This window comes from Lipotes vexillifer, unplaced genomic scaffold (genome assembly GCF_000442215.2).
Source record: "Lipotes vexillifer unplaced genomic scaffold, Lipotes_vexillifer_v1.1 scaffold178, whole genome shotgun sequence".
Taxonomy (NCBI): Eukaryota; Metazoa; Chordata; class Mammalia; order Artiodactyla; family Lipotidae; genus Lipotes; species Lipotes vexillifer.
In genome coordinates, this window is record NW_006775603.1 from 1,763,768 (window position 1) to 1,790,590 (window position 26,823).

General features: G+C 35.4%; 1 protein-coding gene across 2 annotated transcripts in view; it reads left to right on the forward strand.

Moving 5' to 3' along the window:
• The window catches only part of CCSER1 (coiled-coil serine rich protein 1), a 739,559-nt gene that overhangs the window by 592,187 nt on the left and 120,549 nt on the right, over positions 1-26,823 (forward strand). The window contains exon 7 of one of the 2 annotated variants that reach the window (XM_007450017.1): positions 382-462. The exons of the other annotated variant lie outside the window; for it this stretch is intronic. Within the exon in view, the coding sequence (XP_007450079.1) occupies positions 382-462 (81 nt within the window). The remainder of the gene's footprint in view (positions 1-381; positions 463-26,823) is intronic. 2 annotated transcript variants of the gene reach the window in all.

Below are 26,823 nucleotides of genomic sequence, written 5' to 3' on the forward strand. Positions count from 1 at the left end.
CGCAGGCTTAGCGGCCATGGCTCACGGGCCCAGCCGCTCCGCGGCACGTGGGATCTTCCCAGACCGGGGCACGAACCCGTGTCCCCTGTTTCGGCAGGCGGACTCTCAACTACTGCACCACCAGGGAAGCCCTTGTTGTTGTTGTTTTTTTAAGGTATAGTAAACTAATCTGAAAATAATTTAGCAATAGTGCAACTCTTCACAATTCTAAAAGAGGCAAAATGAAAAATATAGAACCTTTTTTTTAAAGTGAAGGCATCATAACATGATTGTATTTGAACTTCGGATTTGCCATTTCTTTGATGATTAAAATAATATTATAGGTTTAAACAGTTAGTTCTTCTGCTTCAAAAATTATATGTGATCTTTTTTTCTCTCTAGAAATCAGCTGAGTTCCAGTTTGCTGATGCTAAACTAAACCAAATGGTTGTCCTAACAGTGAACTCAAAAGGCTGCTTTTTTGTGAATATCTTTTTGTGTGTTACTAAGTAGATTGCTGAGAAAAATATAATTTTTACAAAGTTATATATTAGATCATTCATATCTAGGCTGTCTTTCTTGGTCATTCTAACTTACTCTTTCTTACTTGGACCACTTGCCCTCGGGAAGATTCCGTGTTATGAGGCAGCCCTGTAGACACACACTCATGTTAGTGAGCTTGGAAGAGGGTGCTTTAGCTCGAGTTCATCTGTATTCAAGAAGACTGCAGCCCTGGCTTATATCTTGATTACAACCTCGAGAGAGAGCTTAAGCCCAACACCCAGCTAAACCACACCCAGATTCCTAACTCACAGAAACTGAATGAGATAATAAATATTCTATTTAATTTTTTTACACATGTACAGATGATTAATACCACACTCAATATATGTTTAGTACTACATATGTGAGTGGAAGGTCAAAAACTTGCAATCACAAAAGGAAAAATTAGGGCATATAAGGATTACCATTTTTAGACTGGGTCATATGTCATTTAGATTAATATTTCAGTAACATATATATCAAAGAATGAGTTATTAAACAAGATTTGCAATATCTTAATGTTATCCTCAAATGTTAGGAAAAAAGCCCAAAGCAAATTATCTTCCTTGTATTATCTATTATTTATTTGTTATCCTTTGGTGTATACAGAGGTTACCATCTACTGTACCAATCACTGTCTTCCTTTTTCTTCCTCTCATTTTCTCTTCTTTCACTGACTCCCTTATCCAAATCTCTCCCTGGCACTTCCTGTCTTACTGTTACTCAGTTGCTTCATTCTTGCCTTCTTTCTCATGAGCTGCTTTTTCTCTTTCACACATGTATACACTCACAAAAGCACAGCCGTATGCAAATGACGAAGAAACTGAGTTACCGACAAAGTCAAACTTTAGGAGTCAAATAAAATTTCTTGCTCAATAGTTTACTAAAAGTCTGAATGGAACAAGTCATTTGAACAATAATGCAAATGAAATCTATCACTTAAGTTAGGAAAACAGTAGTTTTGATGTTTTTCATTCGTTTCAAAGGAAAAAAAGTACTAGAGGCAAGAGATATTTTAAAAACTTATTTAGAACCTAATGGTTATCCTGCAGGTACAGAATATTTTTCTTTTGTGGGACTGCTTTTGCTATCATAAATATAGCTATGGACTTTTTAATGCATTATTTGTTATTTAGTCTTTTATATAGCTATAATCTTAAAGTGCTTACATGTTGCTAATATTTACATAAATTTTCCTAATTATCACCTGTTGGTTTTTGTCTTAATCAGCTCAGGCTGCTGTAACTAAATACTATAGACTGGGTGGCTTAAACAACAGATAATTATTCTCACAGTTCTGGAGACTGGGAAGGCCAAGATCAAGGTGCCAGCAAATTTGATTCCTTCAAAGGGCCCCTTCCTGGCATGCAGGTAGCCTCCTTCTTATTCTGTCCTCATATGACAGACAGAGAAAGAGAGAGAAAACTCTAGTCTCTCTGCCTCTTTTTAGGAGGACACTAATTCCATATGAGGCCCCACCCTCACGACCTCATCTAACTTACTTTGGTGGTTAGACTTAAGCATATGAATTGGGGGGAGTCATTCAGTCCATAATAGTCTTATCTTTAGAATAAAATCTCTTTATTAGAAAAAAAAATTTCATATTTTATTTCTAATGGTATTTTTGTTTATTTATAAAACATGTTATTCTAAAGCTATTAGTTTAATTTATTAAATTTATCACCGAAATATTCAAAGAAATATATTTTAACCTTATTTGTTATATATAATAAATGTTATTTTTTTACTAGTGATTTGTTAATCATCTGTTTTTCTTTAAATAACATTATTGAATAGCCAAATTTGTTATGAAGAAATGGATGTCTTAAAGGAAAATATATTTTCATTGACCCATTTATACCATCTTACAATTTTATACTTGAATTGGTAGAAATCAAAATCTATTCTTTGTACATCCTACTCTTTCTTTTCCTCCCAACTAGAGAGATAAAGGGCTAAAGCCCAGATAAAGTGATTGTATTTAGAAAATGTCAGGCGCTAAGAAGCAAAGAAGTGGAACAAAAATGACATTTTTGTAAAAAATGAGGTAGTATTTTGAATGTAAACAACTTCCAAATCTGTTGTGTTGGGCCATAGCTCATGAGGTGGTTTGGTTAATTTAAGGGTTTTCAATTTTGTGCCAATTTCATAGGTTCCAGTAATGGAATGGGAGTTTGGATTTCACTTGGAACTCCAGCAGATAATACTTGCTTTTCTTTTTACACACAGCTTTGTGTGAGGTATACTCTGGTTTCCTATTACTGTTTCTACATTGCTGTGACTTAAATTGGTGTCATGGAGTGATTCTTAGGCGTCATTACCGCTGGCGATTGGAAGGAGCTAAAACATATAATCAGTATAAGTTTTGACTAGATAGTCCCCTGAGTTTTCAACTTTGTTTAAATCCCAGGTACTGTAAGACTAAGGCAAGAAATTACACAATTCTACTCATAAATTTTAGTTCTACAGTGATGTTTCACTCTGAGAACATTTAGCTTCAAAGCAAAAATGCTACTAATGTGGTGTAATTTAAAAAAAAAAAAAAAAAGAATTTATGTAACAATTTAGAATTCTAAACACATTCCCTTATTTCTTAAAGATTTTCTTAGCATTGTTATTCAAAATATTATTTGCGGGGGCAGTGAAGATTATCATTAGAGTTTTGTTTTCGAATCAATATATTAGTTAATTAAGTTTCAGTGGTTTCATGAAAATGTTGAGAGAAAACACGGCAAGCTTTATATATCAATTACTTCTCACTATCAAAATTAAGACCAGTTTTTGATAGGTGATGGGTGAAAGACTTACCAAATATATGTTTATTATTTATTGATGACTGCTTTATATATGCTAATAGGCAAAAATTTCTCGCAGAAAATGTCAGGTATAACTCGCACTCACTACTGGAACAAAATACAGATATTTCAGTGTCATGTGAAAAACTGACTAGGAATTACAACTCTTTAATGGCAGATTAATCAATCATCAGACTGTTTTCATACTTGAAAATATTTTCATGCTTCTGCTTAAGTTATTGTAGCTTTCCAACATTTTGAGTTGTGGTGTAGCAGATAAAATGAAGCCTCAACTCATTCTCTAATCTCAAGAACATCCTGGCAGAATTACTGTGACTTGTCTGTTAAATTGATTTCCTCTTAAAGAAAAGCAGGCTTTTCTTATTGTGTTAAAAAATGATTTTATCTAGTAAGTGTCTTTCCTTGTGAAGATGTTTCTTTTTATGACACAAAAGGAAAAATGTTATTTTTCCTCCCAAGTCTTTATATCCTCTTTTACTCACTAATCAATAATCTGTATTGCAAACAAAATGAAATATAACTCAAAAAGAGTAATTTTTTGAAATGAATACAAAATAGGCAAACATTTTAATACTACCGATTGCCTTTATTTTAATTTTAAGCATATGCATAGCTGAATTTTATGATGCTTTCTGCCTTTAATAAAAGATTGATGGTTGACTTGTATGCTGAATCACTGTGCTGTAAGATAGGAAATCAGAGTATTTACAATGTAATTTTGAAAGCTACTAATAAACCTTAGGCAAGGAACTTTCCTTAGGACACTAAAAATACTTGTGGGGTTTGGAACTGGGGTACTTTGCTATGCCTCTTACTGTTAGTGATGATGGTTAGGTTTGTTTTAATAAGATTACTCAGGAACAGGACATGGTTAAATGCTTTTCCACCTTATTCCTAATATTTTTAAAGTTAGATTTTATTCAACCTAGGTGATATCTATATTGAATGGAAAAACAGTTGCTGGTATTTTCTGCATTTGTTATTTAATGATAGCGTATTGAACTGTTATGCTTTGTAATTAGAACATTTCAAGTGAAAACAAAATACATTAGAGGAGAAGCCAGAAATTGCAGTTCTCCACCTGAAATTACGCTAGCATTATTTCTGTAATAGCAGAAGAGAAATTAGAATGTCTTGAGTGTATAGCTCACATAATTAAAGGAATAATTCTAAATATTGAGAGAATGTATTCTTCAAGGTAAATGTTAGGGACTTCCCTGGTGGTCCAGTAGTTAAGACTCCATGCTTCCAATGCAGGCGGCCCGGGTTCCATCCCTGGTCAGGGAACTAGATCCCACATGCCGCAATTAAGAGCCTGCATGCTGCAACTAAAGATGCTGCGTGCCGCAACTAAGACCTGGCACAGCCAAATAAATAAATAAAGTTTTTTGTTTTTTTTTTTATAAAGGTAAACATTAGATTGGGTGGTCAGAAACTTCAGCATGCTATCGATATATATAAAAACTTAATAACATTCATCTCTTGATCAGTGACATGAGGACTATGCTTCTTAAACACTACTTAACAAGATACGGTAAAATAAAATTTGGTAAATTATGAATGATATGAATGTCTTCAGAGTGAGAGAGTATAGGGGTACATAGTTCCTTCTTTATTTTCTAGTTAGTTCATGAGGTTCAACTTCTAATATTTATACGAGGCCAAAATCTTAAATATTAAATGATTCTAAGGTTAATTTTGACCTCAGGTAAAAAAAGTATTAAGAACATTTTAAAAAGAAATATTTTTATTACTCAGAAGTAACCAAAAGAGGCCAGTGAGTTCCAATGGAGTACATTCATAATTTTTCATTTACCTCTAATCTGAAATAATGCTTTATATTTGGATTTGTTCCTTCACATTGCGACTTGAGTTTTCTATCTGATCAAAGTTATAGGTGTATTACTCCTTGGGGTGGTAATGGTTAAAAAACATCATTTGAAGTACTACTTTGTTAGACGATCTGGTTACTAACATTTTCATGATAATGTATGAGTCATAGAAAAATTGCATGGAGATTTATTAGATGAACCTGAGAAAGTTAAATGTTTTGCCATAATTATGAATCTAATACCATGTATGCCACAACAGTATTCTGAAGTGCTATACTTTGCACTTTGCTTCACAAAAAAAGCTGATCTGATATATTCCTTTTTTGCTAAATGCTGTCATGTCCATCTTTTTAATCCCCTCCTTGTTCATTATAAGTGCTGTTAGCCATACTGCCTAATGAAAGGTACCTCATATCAAGTCTGATTACTGCTCTAATGTTTTCCAGGCGTGCTTGGTGATGAACTTGGCATATGAAACAATTTTCTACAGTAATAAAACTAATTAAAGTAGGCAGTCATCCACATACCACTTTCTAATGAATTATAACAAGCTCATTAATCTCACCCACTCCTATCCAAAAAGTTCATTGATAGGATTGTATGTAAGAATAAAATTCTGAGCCTTAAAAATGGATAATTAGGCTTTGTGGATTTAAGCTAAAAAAATCACAAATCGCTGATCAATGTTTTAAATGAAATGTATAGCTTCTAAACTCTGCCCAGATTACTTATTGACAAGATCATTTTCTATTTGCTTTCTCCTATAATGTATTTAACAAGGAAAAATGAGTCATTGTATGATAATGACTCTTCAGCACCTTGAAAACTAAAACTGAATGAACCCACTCCACATATCCTCCTGGAGATCATATAAGAATGATGAATTGAGTACTTGAGATCAAGTGATAAAAACACAGCCTGTTTTCACTCCAGAGAGTGCTAAAGTATCCTGCTCAATATGTCAAAACATAATAATAATTATTTTTTGTTAACTCTTTTCCAAAGATGCCTGATAAAACGTCATAAGAATTATTATTCCATTCAGTTACAAATAGTTTGGCAATGTAGAACTATTGTTTTAGAGATAATTTTACTGTCAAAGAGATAAGGTTGTTAAATGTAGCACATGGTGAGACAATTTCTGAACTACAAATATTAATAGTAAGAAAAGATATTTGGTGGGGTTTATTCTATCTTCATTATAATTTAATGTTTTAAAAATGTAGCTCTTTCCATTCTTAAAACTCATTACTGCTATGATACACATATGGATTTCTCCCTTAAGAATTTAAACTAGAAATACATTGATTTCAAAATTAATACAGAAGGATTGTAACAGGTTAATTGAAAATAGGCACATTTTAATGTATGGTATTAACATATTCAAAATTGTTATTTACATTCATGAATTTTTAGCTAATATTTCATAGTTCTTTAGAAAATAAGAGGTTAGATATTCTGTGCAGAGTATTTTCATTTGCAAAACAGAATTTAAAAGTCTGACAGCTTTGGTAGGTAGAAGGTTAGTAAACCTGAGTAAAATGTCTCTCAATCTGGGATCAGCTATAACTCTGGTGGCCAGCTGCTGTTTTATGTGAGGATGACCTGGTTCTGTGCTGTGAACAGCAGTTAGGGGACAGGCGTTTGGTACAGGTTGCTTTATTATCAAGCTGTATGGTCTTGAGAAAGTAATTTACCCAGCATGTAATTCAATATTTTAATGAGTAAAATGTGGGAGTTAGGCAAGAGCAGTGTACTCCAAACTGTCAAAAGTGCCACTGATAGTAAGTTTGGTGTTTTAAGTAAATTTTTACTATGACAATCAAAAATATTGTATAAAGTAGAACAATTTCCCTTTTTTTGTTGTTTTTAAGGCGTTTTATTCTAACAACACTGTTTTGATTTTGACTGATACACAATACAGGTTTAATAGAGGTGAGGCTAGGATCAGTGTGTTAAATACTTCATATTCTACTTACAAGAAGGGTTTAGATTTTTTTTAATGTTTATTTATTTATTTTCTTATTAGTCATCAGTTTTATACATATCCGTGTATACATGTCAATCCCAATCTCCCAATTTATCCCACCACCACCATCACCCCCCAGCTGCTTTCCCCCCTTGGTGTCCATATGTTTGTTCTCTACTTCTGTGTCTATTTCTGCCCTGCAAACCGGTTCATCTGTACCATTTTCTAGGTTCCACATATATGCGTTTATATTATACAATATTTGTTCTTCTCTTTCTGACTTACTTCACTCTGTATGACAGTCTCTGGATGCATCCATGTCTCTACAAATGACCCAATTTCGTTCCTTTTTATGGCTGAGTAATATTCTGTTATATATATGTACCACATCTTCTTTATCCATTCATCTGTTAATGGGTATTTAGCTTGCTTCCATGTCTAGGCTATTGTAAATAGTGCTACAGTGAACATTGGGGTGCATGTGTCTTTTTGAATTCTGGTTTCCTCTGGGTATATGCCCAGTAGTGGGATTGCTGGGTCATATGGTAGTTCTATTTTTAGTGTTTTGAGGAACCTCCATACTGTTCTCCATGGTGGCTGTATCAATTTACATTCCCACCAACAGTGCAGGAGGGTTCCCTTTTCTCCACACCCTCTCCAACATTTGTTGTTTGTAGATTTTCTGATGCCCATTCTAACTGGTGTGAGGTGATACCTCATTGTAGTTTTGATTTGCATTTCTCTAATAATTAGTGATGTTGAGCAGCTTTTCATGTGCTTCTTGGCCATCTGTATGTCTTCTTTGGAGAAATGTCTATTTAGGTCTTCTGCCCACTTTTGCATTGGGTTGTTTATTTTTTTTAATATAGAGCTGCTTATATATTTTACTTATTTATTTATTTTTTGCAGAACACGGGCCTCTCACTGTTGCGGCCTCTCCTGTTGCGGAGCACAGGCTCTGGACGCGCAGGCTTAGAGGCCATGGCTCACAGGCCTAGCCGCTCTGTGGCATGTGGGATCTTCCTGGACCGGGACACAAACCTGTGTCCCCTGCATCGGCACGCGGACTCTCAACCACTGTGCCACCAGAGAAGCCCTATATTTTAGAGATTAATCCATTGTCTGATGATTCATTTGCAAATATTTTCTCCCATTCTGAGGGTTGTCTTTTCGTCTTGTTTATGGTTTCCTTTGCTATGCAAAAGCTTTGAAGTTTCATTAGGTCCCATTTGTTTATTTTTGTTTTTATTTCCATTACTCTAGGAGGTGGATCAAAAAAGATCTTGCTGTGATTTATGTCAAACAGTGGTCTTCCTATGTTTTCCTCTAAGAGTTTTATAGTGCGTGGTCTTACATTTAGGTCTCTAATCCATTTTGAGTTTATTTTTGTGTATGGTGTTAGGGATTGTTCTATTTTCATTCTTTTACATGTAGCTGTCCAGTTTTCCCAGCATCACTTATTGAAGAGATTGTCTTTTCTCCACTGTATATCCTTGCCTCCTTTGTCATAGATTAGTTGACCATATATGCATGGGTTTATCTTTGGGCTTTCTATCCTGTTCATTGATCTATATTTGTGTTTTTGTGCCAGTACCATATTGTCTTGATTACTGTAGCTTTGTAGTATACTCTGAAGTCAGGGAGTCTGATTCCTCCAGCTCTGTTTTTTTTCCCTCAAGACTGCTTTGGCTATTCAGGGTCTTTTGTGTCTCCATACAAGTTTTAACATTTTTTGTTCTAGTTCTGTAAAAAATGCCATTTTTATGGCATTTGATAGGGATTTCATTGAATCTGTAGATTGCTTTGGGTAGTATGGTCATTTTGACAATATTGATTCTTCCAACCGAAGAACATGGTATATCTCTCCATCTGTTGGTATCATCTTTATTTTCTTTCATCAGTGTCTTATAGTTTTCTGCATACAGGTCTTTTGTCTCCCTAGGTAGGTATTCCTAGGTATTTTATTCTTTTTGTTGCAATGGTAAATGGGAGCGTTTCCTTAATTTCACTTTCAGATTTTTCATCATTAATGTATAGGAATGCAAGAGACTTCTGTGCATTAATTTTGTATCCTGCAACTTTACCAAATTCATTGATTATCTCTAGTAGTTTTCTGCTGGCATCTTTAGGATTCTCTATGTATAATATCATGTTATCTGCAAACAGTGACAGCTTTACTTCTTCTTTTCCAATTTTTATTCCTTTTATATCTTTTTCTTCTCTGACTGCCATGGCTAGGACTTCCAAAACTATGTTAAATAATAGTGGTGAGAGTGGACATCCTTGTCTTGTTCCTGATCTTAGAGGAAATGCTTTCAGTTTTTCACCATTGAGAATGATGTTTGCTGTGGGTTTATTATATATGGCCTTTATTGTGTTGAAGTAGGTTCCCTCTATGCCCACTTTCTGAAGAGTTTTTATCATAAATGGGTGTTGAATTTTGTCAAAAGCTTTTTCTGAATCTATTGAGATGATCAAATGGTTTTTATTCTTCAATTTGTTAATATGGTGTATCACATGGACTGATTTACATATATTGAAGAATCCTTGCATCCCTGGGATAAATCCCACTTGATCATGGTGTATGATCCTTTTAATGTGTTGTTGGATTCTGTTTGCTAGTATTTTGTTGAGGAGTTTTGCATCTATATTCATCAGTGCTATTGGTCTGTAGTTTTCTTTTTTTGTATATCTTTGTCTGGTTTTGGTATCAGGGTGATGGTGACCTCATAGAATGAGTTTGGGAGTGTTCCTTCCTCTGCAATTTTTTGGAAGAGTTTGAGAAGGATGGGTGTTAGCTCCTCTCTGAATGTTTGATACAATTCACCGGTGAAGCCATCTGGACTTCCATCTGATCCTGGACTTTGTTTGTTGGAAGATTTTAATCACAGTTTCAATTTCATTACTTGTGATTGTTCTGTTCATATTTTCTGTTTCTTCCTGGTTCAGTCTTGGAAGGTTATACCTTTCTAAGAATTTGTCCATTTCTTCCAGGTTGTCCATTTTATTGGCATAGAGTTGCTTGTAGGAGTCTCTTAGGATGCTTGGTATTTCTGCCGTGTCTGTTGTAACTTCTCCTTTTTCCTTTCTAATTTTATTTATTTGAGTCCTCTCCCTCTTGTTGATGAGTCTGGCTAATGGTTTATCAATTTTGTTTATCTTCTCAAAGAACCAGCTTTTAGTTTTATTGATCTTTGCTATTGTTTTCTTTGTTTCTATTTCATTTATTTCTGCTCTGATCTTTATGATTGCTTTCCTTCTGCTAACTTTGGGTTTTATTTGGTCTTCTTTCTCTAGTTCCTTTAGGTGTAATGTTAGATTGTTTATTTGAGATTTTTCTTTTCTTTAGCTAGGCTTGTATAGCTATAAACTTCCCTCTTAGAACTGCTTTTGCTGCATCCCATAGGTTTGGATCGTCGTGCTTTCATTGTCATTTGTCTGTAGGTATTTTTTTATTTTCTCTTTGATTTCTTCAGTGATCTCTTGCTTATTTAGTAATGTATTGTTTAGCCTCCATGTGTTTGTAATTTATGTATTTTTTCTCTGTAATTCATTTCTAATCTCATATCATTGTTGTCAGAAAAGATGCATGATATGATTTCAATTTTCTCAAATTTACTGAGGCTTGATTTGTGACCCAAGATGTGATCTATCCTGGAGAATGTTCTGTGGGCTCTTGAGAAGAAAGTGTAATCTGCTTTTTTTGGATGGAATGTCCCATAAATATCAATTAAATCTATCTGGTCTATTGTGTCATTTAAAGCTTCTGTTTCCTTATTAATTTTCTGTTTGGATGATCTGTCCATTGGTGTAAGTGAGGTGTTAAAGTCCCCCACTGATATTGCATTACTGTTGATTTCCTCTTTTATAGCTTTTAACAGTTGCCTTATGTATTGAGGTGCTCCTATGTTGGGTGCATATATATTTATAATTGTTATATCTTCTTGGATTGATCCCCTGATCATTCTGTAGTGTCCTTCCTTGTCTCTTGTAACATTCTTTATTTTAAAGCGTATTTTATCTGATATGTGTATTGCTACTCCAGCTTTCTTTTGATTTCCATTTGCATAGAATATCTTTTTCCATCCCCTCACTTTCAGTCTGTATGTGTCCCTAGGTCTGAAGTGAGTCTCTTGTAGACGGCATATATACGGGTCTTGTTTTTGTATCCATTCAGCGAGCCTATGTCTTTTGGTTGGAGCATTTAATCCATTCACGTTTAAGGTAATTATCCATATGTATGTTCCTATGACCATTTTCTTAATTGTTTTGGATTTGTTTTTCTAGGTCCTTTTCTTCTCTTGTGTTTCCCACTTAGAGAAGTTCCTTTAGCATTTGTTGTAGAGCTGGTTTGGTGGTGCTGAATTCTTTTAGCTTTTGCTTGTCTGTAAAGCTTTTGATTTCTCCATAGAATCTGAATGAGATCCTTGCTGGGTAGAGTAATCATGGTTGTAAGGTTCTTCCCTTTCATCATTTTAAGTATATCATGTCACTCCCTTCTGGTTTGTACAATTTCTGCTGAGAAATCAGCTGTTAACCTTATGGGAGTTCCCTTGTATGTTATTTGTTGTTTTTCCCATGCTGCTTTCAATAATTTTGTTTTGTGTTTAATTTTTGCCAATTTGATTATTATGTGTCTCGGCATATTTCTCCTTGGGTTTATCCTGTATGGGACTTGGTGTGCTTCCTGGACTTGGGTGGCTATTTCCTTTCCCATGTTAGGGAAGTTTTCTACTGTAATCTCTTCAAATATTTTCTCGGGTCCTTTCTCTCTCTCTTCCCCTGGAACCCCTATAATGTGAATGTTGTTGCATTTAATGTTGTCCCAGAGGTCTCTTAGGCTGTCTTCATTTTTTTTCATTCTTTTTCTTTATTTTGTTCCGCTGCAGTGAATTCCACTATTCTGTCTTCCAGGTCATTTATCCGTTCTTCTGCCTCAGTTATTCTGCTATTGATTCCTTCTAGTGTAATTTTCATTTCAGTTATTGTACTGTTTATCTCTGTTTGTTTTATAATTCTTCTAGATGTTTCTTAAACATTTCTTTCATCTTCTCGATCTTTTCCTCCATTCTTTTTCTGAGGTCCTGGATCATCTTCACAATCATTATTCTGAATTCTTTTTCTGGAAGATTGCCTATCTCCATTTCATTTAGTTGTTTTTCTGGGGTTTTATCTTGTTACTTCATCTGGTACATAGCCCTCTGCCTTTTCATCTTGTCTATAGTTCTGTGAATGTGGTTTTTGTTCCACAGGCTGCAGGATTGTAGTTCTTTTTGCTTCTGTTCTCTGCCCTCTGGTAGATCAACAATTTCCCTTTTTAATTCCAGTTCAGTTCTTCTGAAATCAAGGTGGTACATTTTATAGCATCAAGGTGTTATAAGCCCTTAATATTTCTCTGACATTTTATTGGTATAGCCGAGGATCTCCGTGTAGTTTTTGAGAGACAGAGAAACATGCTGCTGAATACAAGAATGTTGCATGTAAGTCTCACTAAGAGAAGTAAATTTTTGGAAAGTTATCTCAAAGATATTAGAAAATTAAATAAGAGCTTTAGGAAAATTTTCAGAGCTACAGCTGACGTTGTGAATAGAAATCACTGTTTGAAAAAGTCTTGGCTCCCTTTATTAGATCTAATTAATGGTACATATTAAGAGTTAGCTCTACATTGAATAAACTTTCGTGATGTGCTTTAATATTAATAGGAAACATGACATTGTCATAACATCCAACATGTATGTAAATGTTGAAGGCACCCCTTCTAAGTGATTTACATATATTGACACATATTAGTCTTAGTCACTCACTTTAATGCCTACAGCAATCACATAAATTAAGCACTAATATTTCTCTCATATTTCATATGAGGAAACTGAAGTGCCAAGATACTAAGGAATTTGAGAAAGGTCAGATAACTAGTAAATGACAAAATTTTTTAATTCTGTAACTCTCTAATACATTTCTATTCCTTACTATTTCTATACGTTTCTATTCCTTACTATTCTCCATCCTGCCACCCCTAGTAAGCCTTAGTTAACTGAGTTTTCTCATTTCTTAACTGGAAGCTTGTTTCTTTCAACATTATGTACCCAGTGTCTGGCACAGGGTAGGCACTCAAAAAGTATTTTTTGAAAAAAAAAAAGAATATATTAATTAATCAACAAATCTCTGTTATAAAAAACAACTTAAAAAATGCCTCTACACATAACCTGCTGGACTCTAAGACTTCACATCCAGCACTTTCTATTAACCCTCCCTTGCTTAGTTTTCTCCTGTTAATTTGTCACCATTTCTGTTATTTATCTTGGATAATTTGAAACCAGAACAGTGTACTTTGGTGTCAAAATGTATAGGTTCAAATGAAAACTCCATTACTTATCTCTGTCCACTACTTAACTTGTGACATTAGAAGATTTATTTAAATGTCTCTGAGTTTCAGAGATTTTTAAATCTGTACAGTATAGATACTAATATCTACCATATCTGTCCAGCAGAATTATTGTACTAACTAAGTTAAGTGTGCTTAAAACAACTAGGAATGCTTGGCATATTGTAAATGTTTTATGAAAGAGACAATATATCATCATACTGGAATATCTAGACATTGGAGCCAAAGAGATCTAATACTGTTACAGGGTAGTTCTCGTAGATTGGGTGCATTATTAACACATTTAAAACATTGGTTTCTCAATGCTTGATCACAAAATGTGAGTTCCTAATTCAGGGTTATTGTAAGGGTTACATTAGATAACTTATCCAGAGTTCCTGATGTACAATTAAAAGAAAATAAATGTTAGCTGCTTCTTTTAGTAATAGCTCTTATTTCCTCTAAATATTCCATACTCTTTTGGTTTAATATACTGGGGGGGGAAAAAGAAGACAATTCACTGCCTCATGATTGAATACATTCATTAGACTTTTTTCATGTAGTTCTCTTTAAAATATAAACTGTTTTTGCCTGATAATGGTATAACTCAAATTATACTGTCTTGAACACTATGCTGCTTAAAATTACTACTGTAGGAAGTAGAAAATTCAGGTCTAACAAAAGTTAATATGTTGAATCTGTATTTTACAGACACTGGCAATTGGAAGACTATGATAGGGAAAAGATTTATAACGTATCTATGTATTCATAAGTCCCTAAATAGAAAGAAACACAATTCAAGATTTTGAAAAATATATCAAGAAGATTAATTTGGAAGTAGGATGTGCATGAGTGCATGGATAGATGTATCTCTCGTTGGATGATTGCAAGTAAACCTTGCTATAAAAGTATCCAAGAAGCAAAATTTATTGTATTCAAGTTCTCCATTAAATGCCAGTACATTACTGGAAATGCATTCTTGTAGAAAACTAAACCAAACCGACACACAAACAAATTAGAAAACCAAATCTATCATTCCCAAAACCAGCACCCCAGAAATTACATATTTTTCCTATATTCTGTCTCATGTTTGGGGAGGGAACAATCTGCAATGAAGTCAGTGAAGTTCATGTGGGATACCATGTTTAACCAGAGGGAACCTTGCATTCCTCAAGATTCCTGATCCCTTAGAGACAGGCTTAAAGGTTCTTAATTGACTTTTGAAAATTCTTTATTAAACCACATTGAATTGATTCGCAATTATGCATTTTAAAATTGTGTGCATTAATACCTTGATAAAAATTATTTCAGACAGTAGTTGAGCATTTTTCTAGAGGGCTTGGGACAAAATCTGTAATTCAGTTCCACTACTAGCAATTTAGGTGAAACACTGTTATCTATTTTCTCTAATATTATAATAGCCTCCTAATTGGTATCCTCACTTCTTCTCTTACTACTCTATCTCCTCCCCTTATTTCCCCAATCATTCTTTCAACTTTATGTAAATATTATGTCATATCCATACAAAAACAAAAACAACAACCTTGTCTTTAAACACCTTCATTCCCTTTGTCCTTAAGATAAAGTCTAAGAAGCCCAAGTGATAGGACTTATTGTACAGCATTTTCAAGTGCCATTCTATCCCTTTGTGTTTTATACTTTGTCTGTACTAGATATCTTTTAATTCCTTGAATTTTCTGTGTTCTCTTTTACCTTAGTCCAGGCGTGTTTTGTTTTTCTTTTTTCCACAGCAAAATTATACTCATTCTTCAGATCGGAGCTTGAGCATTACTTCATCAAAAAAGACTAAATTGTCTTTCTCTAGAATCTAGTAATTCTCTTCCATAACATCATTGTACTTTAAATTTCTGTCCCTTATGCTGAAGAGTATAAGCATCTTTTTCCAACTTGTTTGCTGCTGTATTCTCAGACCCTTGTCCAATGGCTCACATTTAGCATTTACTTATTTCTATATACCTTACTCAGTGAAAGATTTTTAAATTAATAAGAGTTATGAGTGCAAGGTCACATGAGACTTTCCCTAAGGGTTTTGCATGCATTCTTACGATGTCAGATCCTACCTCATTGATCCCGTCCCCACACAGACATTCTTCCTTGATGTAGAGCCCACCAGCTGAAAAATGCCTGATACTCCCTTGAAGCTAGGGTTTGGTTGTGTTACCCAATCCTGGCCAGTGGACCATAGGGAAAAAAAATTGCATTGGATGAAAAAGGTACAAGTGAGGAGAAACTGTCTTCCCTACTATTAAATCAAGTTGATTGAGAACATGCATTTTGGATCTGTGTTTGCCTTCCTACAACTATGAAGGGTCAAGGCTGAGAACTAATGCCAACCCTTTGAGGATGAGTGAGAATAAAATAGAAAGTATCTGGGTCTTTGATGATGTTAGTATGTCACTGAATTAACTAAATGTGGAATCACCTATTTCTGGTCATTTTGTTGTATGAGGTAATACATATCTTTTTTGTTTAAGCCATTTATAAGTGGTAAATTTTTACTTACTGTCAAAAGCACCCTAAGATACAGATGCCCTCAGGACTTGGTCTTCCCTGAGTCCTTGTTATGTAGTTAGTGTAGAGTCACTATCATCTGTAGTCTAGGTTGTTTACTTCTCAGTGAGGACAAGTTTCTTCTCTAACCTTTCTGTTCTCTTTTTCCAAAAGGGAGATAGGTTAGAATCCCCCAAGTTAAGCCCAAACATCGGTGTCCTTTTATGTTTCCCTTCTAATTGATCTGTAAGAATATTTCAGGTTCATGAGTGATCCTCAAAATAATTCACGCAAAATGCTGAGATAAGAAAAAGTACAAATGCAGTCACTTATCTGCCCTAGGGAAGTCTGAAAATTTTCCCAGACCGAAGTCAAATGGAGACCAAGGGTTAAGGAGGCTCAGATTATCCATCATGACTTTATTCAAAAGTTGAAGATGAGAGGCAAATAGATGAAGGACCTTTTCCTTCCGGTTAACTATATGTGAAAGGAAAAGGGGTAGGCAAAGGACATTAGGTTTTTACATATTGTTGACATTCATTCAAACGGTTCTCTCAAAATAATGTTGAACTATGGAGGCCCCGTAAACATGAGAGATGGTTAGAAAGACCCTTGCCCAGTAATATTTCCTCTTTACTTTATTAACATACTTTGTAAAAGTAGCCTCAGTTTGCTGGTGTCAACTTTTCTACATATGTGTGATATTCAAAAGATCATGAACTCATGGAATCCAGAATAGAAAGAGTATTCCTCATGATACTTTATTCTCTATAGAACCAGACACTGAGCTCAACTCAGAAATTACTCGTTCATCAAACATGCAATGTGTAAAACTCCTTTCTAACATAAATATAACTGTGGGATCTTAGCTACCAGGGCTTCTCTGAGGCACTCTGCTCTCCTGTAAAATCTCAGTAATAACATAACTCATAGGGTTTCTGTAAAATCAAATCTAATGAAATGATGGATATAAAGCCTATGGAACTGAGTGGGGAGTCTTCCCTTACTTCTCTAGAAGTTAAATTTAGAAGATTTTGTTTCTGATAAAATAGGCAATACAAAAATTAGTTAATGTTTTTCCTTTTCTTGTGTGGCTAAGATTAATAGGGTGTTTTGTACACTTTTTTTCTGCATTCTTTTAAAAATACCTTTATATGTAATATGCAATCTTGGCTTTAAATATTAGGGAAAATTAAAATTTCTGCATTTTTCTCAGTAGTCTAATAGCTATTGTCAATACATATGAAATCATGTTTTTTGTTATTGCAATATGACAGTCTTTTATTATATTTTAGTTCTGTTGATAACTTTTGTGTTTTCCTTGATCAAGTCACTTATCTTTTCTATTTCTATTTTTTATTTCAACTTACTTATGAAAGACAGGAATAATGATTATGATGTAGCTTACAAAGAAGGTAAATTTATCTTGAAAAGAGTGGTGAAAATCCAAGCACTGTGTTAGATGCCTGATGAGAGAGAGAGAGAGAGAGAGAGAGAGAGAGAGAGAGAGAAAAGAACATCTCTATTATAAAGTATTCTTCTATATGGTTTTGATACTGTGAAAGGCAGTAAAATTATTTCCTGTTTCTGTTAGTTCTTGAGTATTTGGGGATTCAGGATTGTCTGTAGATTTTACATATCTATATCTATCTATCTATATCTATCTAAGATTTATATACCCAGAGTCTTAATTATACAGCACATTCCCTGGCCTGCCCTCATTGAATTGTTACTTAGAAAACCACCAGGAGGTAGCTACTAGCATCATTAATGGAATATATTATGGGCAAAATATATTCACCCAAGGAGTTTCTGGAGTAATCTAAGGAAATAAAAATCAATTTTAACTTCAGATTTCAGCCTAATGTTTCTACTAAAGCAATAAAGTCACATAGCATAATAGATTACTAACCCCTCCATTCATTGAATTGGTATTTACTGAACTCCTCCTCTGTGAAAGTTACTGGACTACATTATTTGTGATGTATAAAAATAAATATGGTTCCTGTCCTCAAAGATCTTACATTTAACAGGTAAATTAAGCAATACAAATAACCTTATTAAGGTTTCCTTCCTTAGTGTTGAAACAAAACCAGGGAGAACAATTCCAAGACTAGTGACTTCTAACCAGATACAAAGGCCTGAGTTAAGTCAACACAGTGGGAATTGAAGAAAGGGAATGAATTAAAGGAATTTTGGAGGCAAAAAGAGGATTGTTTGTCCCTTGGTGATAGAATGTGAGAAAAGATGAGAAGTCAAGGCTGGGGACTTCCATTTAAGTTCCAACAGTTAAAGAGCTTGGACATTGTTACTTGTGTTTTTATAACAAGGAAAATTTTGAACAAACTGAAAATCAACAACTATTCTTGGGCCTATCAGAGATATAAAGCCACTGAGCAAACCACCACCCTAGGCAAATATAGAGAATCACAGCTGAAATCAGTTTACTTGGAACAGAGCCACTGATACCATAACCTGGTAAGAACACTTAACTGGTAATTTTGGTGAATTGCTAAAAGCTCTGAGCAGACTAACTTGATAATAGGAAACTCCTGGAGGGCCATATTCTTCGGGGGGGGAGCCCACACTTAACATGAGTTTTACCTCTAGGAATCCTACCAGGCTCTCACGGTGAAGAACCAAAGGGGGCAAAAAAATGAAAACAAACAAACTAACTAACTAAAAAAACTCTGTGTCTTTGGCAGAAAGATGGAAAAGTAACCATTTGAAGTATGCCCAGAGCATTCTTCCTAACAAAGGGAGAGAAAAGACTTTACCAGACAGAGCCTTATCTCTCCTAGGAGGAAGGGCACTTAACCAATTCCAGCCCTCTCTACCCTTCCTGTATCACCTTAGGGGGAGAAATAAAGCCAAGATAGACTTGTGAAAGTCACAACCAACCCAGAGACAGGTCCACTAAAAGACTGATATTTAATCATAAGATTATAGAATGCTTTTCCTCCTCAACTTCTTATCACTGCCTCAGCGGGTTTCCAGTATAAATAATAGTGAGTCACAGCTGAAAGAGCTGCAAGACACAGACTATCTAAACTGCATTCTTCGAGTAAGCTGAGACAGCAGAGGAGACAAAAATAAGGACATAAGGACACTTGAGGAATTTTAAGCCTTTGGGAACTACAGCTACAGCAAATATTAAACACAGCCCAACTTCTAGCAAGATTAACATAAAAACTCCCACTATTTACCTGTTATTATTACCCAGTATATTACCTTCAACTTTAAAAAAAAAAAGAAAATTACAGTGCATGCTAAAATGCAGGAAAAAACAGGCTGAAGAAACAAAGCAAGCAGCAGAACCAGACTCATATATGTCACAGATTTTAAAGTTAGGCAGGGAATTTTAAATAGATATAATTAATAAGTTAAGGGCTCTATTTGAAAACAAACAACATGCAAGAACAGATGGGCAACATAAGCAGAGAGATGGAAACCCTTAAGAAATAATCAAAAGGAAATGCTAGAAATAAAAAGCAATGCAACATATATGAAGAATGCCTTTGATGGGCTCATCAGTAGATGAGGAAAGAATCAGTGAGCTTTAAAATATGTCATCTGAAACACAAAGAGAAAGAATATGAAAACAAAATAACAATATCCAAGAACTCAGTTTCAAGAGTATAACATGTGCATAACTGCAGTACCACAAGAAGAAAGAGAAAATGGAGAAGAAATGTTTAAACTAATAATGGCCAAGACCTTTTCAAAATTAATGATAAATGCCAAACTACAGATACAGGAAGCTCAGAGAATTCCAAACAAAAAATATATATATATAAAAAAATCTACACCAAACATACCATGTCAAAACTGCAGAAAACCAAAGACAGAAAATCTTGAAAGGATACAGAGAAAAAAAATACCTTACCTCCAGAGGAAAATGAATACAAGTTACAATGGACTGCACTTCAGAAACTGTGCCAGCAAGGTAATGGAGTGAAATAGGTAAACTGCTGAAAGAATCAAGGATGAGTCGGGTTTCTTGATTAAGTTATAGAAGAGATGATGTTATTAACTGAGATCAGAAGTATAGAAGAAATAACATGTTGCTCTCTAGGGTTGAGATTTTAGATTTGAAAGTTTGAGTCTGACATGCCTGGAAATATAACAAATGCATTTCTCCAGGATGCAGTTTGAGATCTGGTACAAGATTTCAGAAGATAGGAAGGTGAGTATTGATAATAAATACAGAAGTGTTAGTTATAGGTTGTTGCTAATACAATAAGTTGTTGAGGTGAAACATTTGAGATAGGAAATGGCTTCAGATAGAAACCCAGGAAAAATGAACTTTTAAAGAAAAAATTAAGAAGAAATAAAAGTATTAAAAAGTTTAAAACATATCCAAACTATATATAACAAGAGTAAATAACACTTCCAGGAGGAAGAGAGATTTTAAAGAAGGGATTTTGTATTATCAAGTCTAAAGCATAGATCAGGCTGAGGACTGAAAAAGATGTTTCTACTTAACACTGATAAGAGCAATTTTAATTAAGTAATAGAGTGAAAACCAGCTTTCAGAGGCAGGAAGATTGAACAGTTATTAGTTATTTATTCATGGTAGCTCAATTGCAAATGAGGAGTGGATTCTATAAGTGTAGTTCTTCTTTCAAATCTCATTAATAAAAGGAGAGTCAGGAGTAGAAGTCAGGAATCAAAATGTTGTTTGTTGTTATGTTTGTTTTAGGAAAGGTAGAAACTTAATCAAGTTTAAAGACTGAGAGAACTAGTAGGGAAGGCTCAGCTGTTACTCTAATTTAGAGAGTTTTCCTCTTATACCAGTATTTTAAATATTAGTGAACAAGTGTTTAACTTTGCCCCTACTGTTCATGACTTTATATACAACTAACTGAAAAATTCATGGAAAACCTATCTTTCCCCCCATCATCCTGTATAATGAAAAGCATTTGCCATATGAGGACACTTTATGGCACATTGTGATTACAGTAGCAAAATTATACCAGTTATCATAAATGCATATGCTTGTTTCATATATTCTGGTAATCATTCCTTTATTCAATTGATTTTCAATAACAGTGTATTCCAAAGAGTGAGGTTAGAAAGATGAAAAATGATGGGTCCAAACTCACACCTCCAATTGGATCTCATAAAACTGAAGGGATAAAATGGGGAGCAGAAGACTGTAAATCTTTGAAATGTTTCCTAGATGGTCTGGGTAAATTCTTCATTCACCCCCGGTGGAAAACTACCTATCTAGTTTGTACCTATGTGCTTCAGTACTGGCTTCCTCCAATATATCGTTTCCTTTTCTTTTTATTATGTTATAATCCTGTGACTTGACTGGCTCTCTTCTTATGATGTTAGATGTTGCACAGCTGGACAAAAATTAAGTAGCAATAGAAGAGCAGAAATCATATTTAACTTCATAGTCAAAGTGAACAGAAAGGTCTATTACTTTCAAAATTGTATAATATCATTAAAGTGCAAATCTCTCAATGTGACAAGTTTAGAATAAAGATCTCATGAATAACAATTACAATTTCTGTTCAAGCAAAATAACTTGACAATTATTGACAGAACTAAGGTACTGTTCATCTCTACAATATATTGCTTTCTCAGTAAACCCAAGTCCAATGCCATTTAAAACTGTATGTTAAAATTGTACACTTCCATAAATTGCCATTTATTTTCTTTATAATCTTAACATTTTAGTAGATTTATAATACCTTATTTTTGAACAGTTTTGTATACTTTCTTAAGCTTAATTATCAAAATGCTCTTGCTCTCCTCTGTGTAAAGAGTACTTAGTATCAAAAGATGCCAGTCTTTCCCTGCAGGTGTTTGTAATTTAGCCTATTTACTCTGCATTTTTTGGTGTCTAGTAAATAGTTACACAGTTTTAATTGTGTGGGGTGTAGGTATTTACGTAAAAATGTTGCTGATAGTTACCATTTGCCTATTCACTAAAAAATAAATTGGTTTTGACTACTTAAGTTCTTTTCCTCCTTACCCTGTGATAGGGGAGTTCTTCTTTATCAGATACATTCTCAAGAGTTTTTCTGATGCCTAATCAGAAGGGAAGCTGGGCAGGTCATGTGGCTCCTCAACAAGGGCCTTAGGACATTTGCAGGAGCAGCTGAAGTGTATCAGAGAAACTGACAGAGGAGAAAAGAGTAGTAATAGTAAAAATTATTGTTGCAAACTATGTGTTCCAGTAATGCAGGTCAAGACATACAAAGATCTCTAGTTGTTGCAGGGTTTTTTTTTGGGGGGAGGGTGGGGGCCTGGAATATTTTCTTTTGAACACAATATTATTCTGAGACTATGCCTGGTGTGCCACAGATTCAGTAGTTACATGATTGCTAAGTATGTTTGAATAAATATTTTGGTTTTCATATATATTTTTTAGGATATAGCACCTTTAATATTATAAGCACATTAATGAAAATTTAGAAATTAAAACATTTAAAATCACAAAACCCCACAACTCTAACAAAATGACTCATATTTTCAGATCTGTGATAAATATATATTTCATATAGGATTCCATTTACAAAAAAAGTGTATTTTTCATGTTACCACATAGACTTTGTAACCATCCTTTTTCTCTTTTTTTTTTTTTTTTTTTCTGTGGTACGCGGGCCTCTCACTGTTGTGGCCTCTCCCGTTGCGGAGCACAGGCTCCGGACACGCAGGCTCAGCGGCCATGGCTCACGGGCCTAGCCGCTCCGCGGCATGTGGGATCCTCCCAGACCGGGGCATGAACCCACGTCCCCTGCATTGGCAGGCGGACTCTCAACCACTGCGCAACCAGGGAAGCCCGATGGCCAGTTTTTTATCCAGGAAAAATGTGTTTATTCGAGATCAGCAAAGAATTACCACTCAGGGTCTGCAATAGTGGCAAGCCAAGTGCAAGTATACCCCAGCAAGGAAAGAACTCTTTTAGAGAGGGAGAGGAGGAAGCTGGGGGTGGGGGGTGGGAGTACTGTATTAAGCAGAGTCCCTTTTTTTTTTTTTTTTTTTTTTTCTTGCGTTATGCGGGCCTCTCACTGTTGTGGCCTCTCCCATTTGCGGAGCACAGGCTCCGGACGCGCAGGCTCAGAGGCCATGGCTCACGGGCCCAGCCGCTCCGCAGCATGTGGGATCCTCCCGAAACGGGGCACGAACCCGCGTCTCCTGCATCGGCAGGCGGACTCTCAAGCACTGCGCCACCAGGGAAGCCCAAGCAGAGTCCCTTTTTAATTGAAAAAATACTGGGTTATCTGCCTCTTACATGTTGAAGTCTAAAATATAAACACAGACATAAAATAATGCTTTGTTATTCAGAAAGAGGGATACACTGTTTGAAATGAATTCTGTGATAAAGTTAAAAAACCATAAAACTCGGGCTTCCCTGGTGGCGCAGTGGTTGAGGGTCCGCCTGCCGATGCAGGGGACACCGGTTCGTGCCTCAGTCTGGGAGGATCCCACATGTCGCAGAGAGGCTGGGCCCGTGAGCCATGGCCGCTGAGCCTGCGCGTCCGGAGCCTGTGCTCCGCAACAGGCGAGGCCACAACAGTGAGAGGGCCACATACCGCAAAAAACAAACAAACAAACAAAAAAACAAACACCTTCCTGGTAAAAATGTTGTGAGTACCCACTGACGATGTATGCAAAGAATTTGATTTTATTTCCGAATTTCAACAAATTGTAGTTTTCTTATTAGTAATTCATTTATTCAGGATCACACAGCTAAGTTGTGCCACAGCAAAGACTCAGATGCAAGTCTTCTCTGCTTCAACTGAGTGACATCAAGAGGTAACATGAAAAACAATGATAGATTTGTAAGTTTTGTTCTATATTAGATTATAGTTTTTAAGATAGTTTAGAGTTGCTTAATGATAATCTAAAACTTCCCAGTACTCTTTAATTTACAGAAACTTTGAGACAAAAATTTTGTTTTGTAATGGAAGTTAAATTATATAGTTGGTCTCAGTACACAGGCATTCAGTGCATAAGCAACCATTCAAAAGTATATCTAGTCCATAAGTTTAAAAAATCTGCTTTTCCCAAATTCATGTCTTAAAGACTCCTGTTTAACAATGTATTGTACATATATTGAGTTTTTGAAGATAGCACTGTATATACTGTTACTATTAGTGCTCTAAAAAAGAAGGAAGCATGACCTTTACTACTTTCCTTAGTACCTGATACTGGTTTATATTCTGTAGCTGTGATCTGTAGCTTCAGCTAATGTTTGTTGCTTTTTTGCAGCTTAGTTTTCTGACCTCCCAGACTACCTGAAACTACTCCTTAAATTGAATCACATTATCTGCGATTCCTGTACAGTACAACATATAGGCTCTCTGCTTTTTCTTCTCCCCAGAATTCTACAGTTATGCCAGAATTCTTGAAAAAACATCCCTACACCATTACTTATTTCTGTACTCTTTATCATTGTCACAATTCACCCCATAAAATGGGATATTACCATTTTTGAGATCTGCTAATATTAGGGATGTCTCTCTAGTTTTACTGTCTTGAATAATGTATGCAACTAGAAAAGCTTTCCTCTCCCTTCATTATGCAAAAAATGTATATGTATTGCCAAGCAGTACCCAATATTATTCACACTGTCCTTCCCCTCTGTCTGAAGGTGGCATAAATGTCCAGGGCCCAAGAGCTGTCTCAGCAGGATGGCAAAAGTGTGCCCACTACCTACAGCCAGCTCCTGCCAGCACTATGTTTTATAAGATTTAAAGATTCTTTTGATGATAGGACCTGACATATTAATGCTCAGATGAAAGACAGAACTCTTTGTTACTTACACCTCCAAATGAGAGAAGGCTGCCAGTCAGGGTCATGGAGGATATTGCCCCCTGGGGACCAAGCAACAGCAAATTGGGCAGTTTATAAATGACAAGCAGGATGGGATTAGCTAGGTTTCTAGCACTCCCTGAGGATTGGCCAATTTGAATAATTTCAAGAGCTCTGGGGTGCAGAGATTGTCTCTATTTTCCTGGTTCCTGGCCCAATGGGCTTGGTACCTAATGGCCCTGCAGTGTGAAGACTCAATAAAGGAAGTGTTTGGAGTATGGACTTAATCAGCCATTGAAGAGAACTAACTGGCCTCTCTCTAGCCAAGGCCTTAAAACTAAGTCAATATAGCATTTAGAAACAAACAAACAAACAAAACAACTGTATTATGCACTGATAAATGGAATATTTATAAATGGAATGGAATATTTATAAATGGAATATTTCCTGCCATATCAATAAACAAAGGATGCCAGAGTCACCAATGATTGCAGCCCTCCAATGTGAGCTGGTGAGCCCTGAGGAAACTCAGGGCTGAAAAGAATACCTGCCATCTAGCAGCCATCCCTGTGGTGAGCCTTGAGGAAACTCAGGATGTGAAAATACAGGCTCCAGAGAGCTGAGGTGCATATCAAAGGAATGATTTCAGTGAGCCCAACTCTTGCATCTTCCCATACCTAGAAAAGAGCTTAATTCCTTAACTTGAGATATCTGGTTTTCTTTATTTAACAGTAATCTTTTTTTTTTTTTAACAGTAATCTTTTGATATTCCCAATTACCTGCACTTTGTTGCAGAACTCCTAGGGTCTTCCCTGGTAGTACAGTGGTTAAGAATCTGCCTGTTGATGCAGGGGATACGGGTTCGTGCCCCGGTCTGGGAAGATCCCATATGCCGCGGAGCAGCTGGGCCCGTGAACCATAGACGCTGAGCCTGCGCGTCCAGGGCCTGTGCTCTGCAACGGGAGAGGCCACAACAGTGAGAGGCCGGCATACCACAAAAAAAAAAGAAAAAAAAAAATTAAGAAATATAGAATTGAATTTTAGTCCTAGAATTAATTATACTTGACTGAGAAACAGGATGCCATAATTATTCAATTATATATTTTCATAAATAATATGCATTTAAATAAGCACAAGGTTAAATTGCTTACATTAGCCTAAGGGTTAATGGAATAACCTTATTTTAAAATCCAAGATACTAAAATCCTGTTAATTCTACACATCAATAGGATTTCTAACTCAATAGATCATCCTATCAAATATGTCCGAGAATTTTGCAAATATATCGAGCAAATATCAATTCATCTGAGAGTAGCCTTCATTTTAGTAAGTATTTTTTAAGCGTTTTCATCTTGTGTGTTAGACACATACTTGTATGAATTTTGCTACATGTACATATAACAACTAAAAACAAAACTCTAGGTAACTATGATTCATTTGCAAAGTCATTCATAGAGAAGGATTTTATAAATTTGCTTCTGATGACATACAATGAATACTTAATATGTTATTCCATAAATAAGTGCAAATGATATATTAGCACCTACCTGGTTTAAAGCTGGGAGATTAAAAACTTCTTGAAAAAGCTTCCCAGGGAAAAAAGTCAGAGAATTTAGTAAAGTGAGCATGATTTTGGAAAGCCAAGTTTCTTTACAATTCCTATTAGCCACAATATAGGTAAATCTTCACTTTAAATGAATTCATTGACAAAATATTAATTAATATACAAAAATATTGCTGCTAATTATTCAATAAAAAACAGTTGGAGTAGATTCTGGCTGAGGCTCAGATCCCCTTTCAATAAAGGACTCACTGCCCAGCTGAAAGTCCTATGGTTAGCTGACTGTCTCCAGCTGAAGTCAAGCTCATCCTTGTTAGTGTGAGCCAATGAATAACATGACAGCAGCTGAGATCTAGTTCTTGAATCAGCTCCCAACCAATGACTGAACAGGGAGTGGTACAAGAGCCTACCCACTTTCCCTCCGCACGGGATTCCTCTCCTAGGCAGTTTTGGCACTGGAGCTCCTCGTTTCGCTG